Raw genomic sequence first — 5340 nt, 5'->3', positions numbered from 1 at the left:
GGGAGGTTTCCCTGGGGAGTCAGGGGAGGTGATGCCACAGCACTCTGCCCAGGGGGATAGCTTGAGGCTCCGTCTCAACAAAAAAAAAAAAAAAAAAAAAAGAAATTCTGGGGGGAGGGTGGCTATTGTATTACCAAGCTCATGATTCTACATTTTTCCAACTCCCGTGTTGGAGTCAGTTATTTTTTCAAGGAGTTCTGGTTGTTTTTAGTGGAAAGTAATAATTAGAAGCTAAAATTTGAGTACTAGATATGCTTATTGCTGGGAAATGTGTGATGTATATAAACACACGTACATCTGTATTTCTATTAAAAACTGAGTTCAAACTGATAGACTGTTTAGTCAAACACTGCATGTTAATTCTAGTTTTCTTCCATCCCTTCACTGGAAAAACCTAGCTTTCATTATTTTGAATATACATATTTTATCAGTCTTCTGATATGTGACTAATTGCTCATCATTAGTACTGCTGCCCCTCTCCTTTACAGATGTGGTCCTCACTCCACTCAGGCTCTGACATCTCCCATATTCCTCCTGCCTTACCTAACATGAGTTCTGACACCCTCCTCCAGCTGACCCTTTGCATGGATGCCTATCTCACCCTAGCTAGCTCTGATATACATGCTGGGTGGCCTTCCTATTCAAAAGCCCTCACCTAGTTTGGAGTCTGATAACCACCCTAGCTACCCCTACTTATGCTATGCACATCCTGCTTAAGCTTTTAAGACCCTATATACCCTTCCACATTCATGGAAACTCTCTTTATTCCACTTGGGTTCTAACTCTACATGCTGAGCTACCCCATGAACTACCCCCAGTGTGGACACCCTCTTTATCCTACTCTGATTCTGACTCCCAGGCTAGCCCAGTCTCCACAGTAGGCTCTGACACTCCATGCTTTATGCCACTCTTTTGCTTAGCTGCCTATTTATTTTGTTTTGTGCCACTTGATGGCTTTAGTACTGAATTATTTGAGAAGCTAAGGGCAAAGGAAGAGGAAGAGGACCTTGGATTTGTTAAAATAAAAGTAACATTTATTAGTTTGTAAGGATAGACTCGTGGGGTTATGTGGTTGTCTTCTCTAAACTTTAACCTTCCTGAAGGTAGGGACTGTTTGGTGAATATAGAAGTTTCCCCAGATCTAGTGTAAAGTGTGTACTTTATAAATTTTTATTGAGTGAATATTCAGAGAGATTAAGTATAATACTTTGATCAGGTCATACAGCTTTTACATGTTTGTTTATTGAAGGCATAGTTTAAATACAATCCTCTGATTCTAAAGTAACCCTGAATACTTTTACATTAGATAGTTTTCCTATACAAAAGTATATGAAGATCATAGTTTAGTTAGGGACCAAGTGTACAGTTAGCCTCAATTAGTACAAGACTGCACATTATGAGTACAATATAAGGGTAAAGCTTTTAAATGGTTTAAAAATAGTATCGTTAACTTATAGAACACTATATTCATTGAGTCATAAAATGTTAGTGTGGAAAAGGGCTCCAGAAACAGTCCTTTTCAGGACGACTAAGTGATACTGAACATGCTTAGCAACAAAACGTCTCCCCGCTGCACTCCCTTCTGCACTGGTATTCAGGGAGGATTGGGGGAGGGGAGGTAGAGAACTTTTGTAAGTAATTTGAGTGAGCCCTCCTGCTGATTCTGACTATACCTTTTGTATCCTTAAAGTGTTTCTCAATCTGTGATCTTACTTGATCCACACTACAACTTTTAGAAGGCAAAAGAAAAATTTAACAAATGTTGAAACTGAGGCCTAGAGAATCAGAATGAGTTCTTAGCGTTTATCCTTCTCCAACTTTATCATTCTCTAGACACATAAGAATGTGATATAAGTATTTAACATTTTTCTGTAATGTAGTGTATTGTCATGATGAGGATTTGGTTGAAGAAGGTGTGAAAAAACATCCCAGGTTCTTAAGAGTTAGGCTATTACATCTTTTTCATTGTTTTAGCAGCACTTAAAAAGTAAATATGATGAGTTATATTTCAGGTTCTCTCTGTTAGGAATATCAACTTATTGACAAATTATTGTCCTGTTGGATAGTTGAATAATTAAAAATTACCAAAAAATTATAAATGAAAAATATGAGAGGAAAGAATTTCTCAAATGTCATAATGGATCTTAAGTGAGAGTTACTGGTACTTCTAATCTGTGTTTACTTGCTAGTATTTGTATTGTACTAAAAAGGACTTATGATCAGAATTTTTTTTCTGTAGGTATATTGAGTATGCTCACTTAAAACTTTAAATATTATTTAGTGAACCAGTTAGAATTTTAAAGAAATTTTATACTATTGATTATTGGAAATGAGATATAGAAAAACTGTTTTACTTTGTTAGGTAGTTCAAAAGATGAGTGTTTAAGTGTGAGTTATTTTAGCTGATGTCATGTTTAAATTGACTTAATAGAATCTGAAAAGTGATATTTGAAAAATATTATAAATAAGATTCAAAAATTAATAAATTTGCTTTATTCTTATTCATATTGAGAACCTATATTTTCTTTCTTTTTTTTTTTTTTTTGAGACAGAGTCTCAAGCTGTTGCCCTGGGTAGAGTGCTTTTGAGCTTAAGTGATTCTCTCTTTTTTAAATTTTATTTTATTTTATTAAATCATAGCAGTGTACATTAATACTGTCATGGGGTACAATGTACTGTTTCTGTATACAATTTGAAATACTTTCATCCAACTGGTTAACATAACCTTCACCTCTTTTTCTTAGTTATTGTGTTAAGACATTTATATTCTACATTTAGAGAGATTTACATGTACCCTTATAGGATGAACCATAGGCATGATCCCACCAATCACCCTCCCTCCACCCACTTTAAGCAATTCTCTTGTCTCAGCCTCCCAAGTAGCTGAGATTGCAGGTGCCCGCCACAATGCCTGGTTATGGTTGCAGTTGTTATTGTTTGGCAGGCTTGGGCTGGATTCAAACCTGTCAGCTCTAGTGTCTGTGGCTGGCGCCCTAGCCACTGAACTATGGGCACTGAGCCATGAGAACCTACATTTTCTAAAAAGTTTGTAAGAAATAGGTCTGGGAACATCCTGTGTGATAGTTTGCAAGGGAAAGTCAATTCATTTTTTGAACCAAAGAGCACAATGCCTCCCTTCCAGAGTTTGAAGACTAGATATGTAAAACACCACACATTTTATCTGATACTTAACTAGGTGCTCAATAAATTATAGTTTTATTGATTTACTCAGTCTTTAAACTATTATCTACTATAGTAACTGGAAGTAATTTTAATGGTGCTCATTTCAAATTCTCTTTTCCCTTATTCTTGTGTAGGAGTGTCTACTTCAGCTATCAAAATGACATCAACCAGACTTCCTTCCCCCAAAAACTTAGTGGGTACCCCAACTCAGATTCTTGCACAGTTTCCTAAACAGCATCAACAGTCTCCTAAGCAACAATTACATCAAGTGCAACAACAGACACAACAACAAGTGGCCCAATCTTCTCCAGTATCTCATCAGCAACAACCTCAACAGTCTCCTTTGCCACCTGGTATTAAACCCACCATCCAGATCAAACAGGAGTCAGGTAACTGGAAAATGTTTACAAGTGTGGTAATTCTTCTCTGTTCACCAGTTCTCTTGAGTCTTTCAGTCCATGAACACAAAATGTCTCTCCATTTATTTAGGTCTTTTGGGGGGGCTTTTATCAATATTTTACAGTTTTCAGCATAAAGGTCTGGTATGTGTTTTGTTATAATGCTGCAGATTTATACCTAAGTGTTACATTTTTTTGGAGTTATTATAAATTCAATTTCCACATGTTTCTTGTTAAAATATAAATATGGTGTTCATCTTGTATTCTTCGACCTTGTTTAACTTACTAGTTTTAGGAGTATTTACATAGATTTCTTGTGATTTTCTATGTATTATGTTACTTGCAAATGGTAGGAATATTAGTTCTTCCTTCCCAATCAGTAAGTCTTTTATTTCTTTTTCTTGTCTTATTTTACTGGCTAGAACTTCCAGTACTATGTTGAATGAATAAGTGTGGGGACAGTGACCATCCTTACCTTGTTCCTGAACTTATGAAGAAAGCATCCAGTCTTTCACCATTAAGTGTGATGCTGTAGGGTTTTTTGTGGATGCTCTTTATCATGTTGAGGACATGCCTTCCAGTCCTAGTTTTCTGGGTATTTTTATTGTGAATGAATGTTAGATTTTGTCAGATGCCTTTTCCTTTCAATTAATATTTTACAAGTTTAATATTTAATATTTTACTTGTTTAATATTTAAACAAGTTTTTTCTTGTTTAGTCTATTGATATGCTGGATTATATTGATTGATTTTCTGCTGAACCAGCCTTGCGTGTCTGAAATACAGGCTACTTGCTCCTGGTATATAATTTTTTAAACATATTGCTGGGTTCAGTTTGTGTCTCCTTTTGTGAGAGATTTTGGTCTGTAGTTTTCTGATTTTATGTCTTTATCTAGTTTGGATATCAAAATAATACTGGCCTCATAAGATGATTTTGGAAATATTCTTTCCTTTTCCATTTTTTAGGAATAGATTGTATCAGATTAATGTTGATTTTTTAAATGTTTAGTAGAATTCTTTGATGAAACCATCTGGGCTAGGAGATTTCTTTTGTAAGGTTCTAATTTATAATTCATTTTCTTTAATGTTTTGAGACTATCAGATTATCTGTTTCATTGTAGTTGACCTTTGTTAGTTTGCTGGTTTTGAGGAATTGGTCCATTTCTTCTAAGTCAGTGATTCTCAACCTTCCTGATGCCATGAGTCTTTAATACAGTTCCTGTGGGTCGTGACCCACAGGTTGAAAACTGTTGGTTCTAAGTTATCAAGTTTATGAGTGTTAATTTATAGTAGTTGTTTATTATCCATTTAATAGCTACAGAATTTATATTAATGTCCCTTGTTTTGTTTTTTCTCTTTTTCTTTGTCAGAGTTGCTAAAGGTTAATCAATTTCATTATATTTTTTTTTCTAGGAGCTAGGTTTTTGTTTCATTGATATTTCTCATCATTTTTCTGTTTTCAATTTCATTATCTTTATTATTTTCTTCCTTCTTTCTTTAGGCTTATTTGGTCCTTCTAATTTCTTGAGGTTTGAATTTAGTTCATTATTGATTTAAGGTATCTTTTAAAGCACATATTAGCATTTACATTTATATGAATACATTGGTGATGCATTTCTCTCAGCACTGCTTTAGCTGTATCCCCATATTTAACATGTTATATTTTCATTTTTATTCAATTTTTGTGTCTTTAAATTTCTTGGCTTGGCGCCTGTGGCTCAAGTGGCTAAGGTGCCAGCCATATATACCTGAGGTGGTGG

General features: G+C 34.8%; 1 protein-coding gene across 1 annotated transcript in view; it reads left to right on the top strand.

The window, feature by feature from the left end:
• The window catches only part of EMSY (EMSY, BRCA2 interacting transcriptional repressor), a 106660-nt gene that overhangs the window by 48522 nt on the left and 52798 nt on the right, over positions 1-5340 (top strand). Inside the window, exon 10 of the mRNA XM_012803220.2 lies at positions 3318-3572. Coding sequence (XP_012658674.1) covers positions 3318-3572 — 255 coding nt within the window. The remainder of the gene's footprint in view (positions 1-3317; positions 3573-5340) is intronic.

This window comes from Otolemur garnettii, unplaced genomic scaffold (genome assembly GCF_000181295.1).
Source record: "Otolemur garnettii isolate 467f Iridium unplaced genomic scaffold, OtoGar3 scaffold00001, whole genome shotgun sequence".
Taxonomy (NCBI): Eukaryota; Metazoa; Chordata; class Mammalia; order Primates; family Galagidae; genus Otolemur; species Otolemur garnettii.
This window is presented reverse-complemented; position numbering and strand designations above follow the sequence as displayed.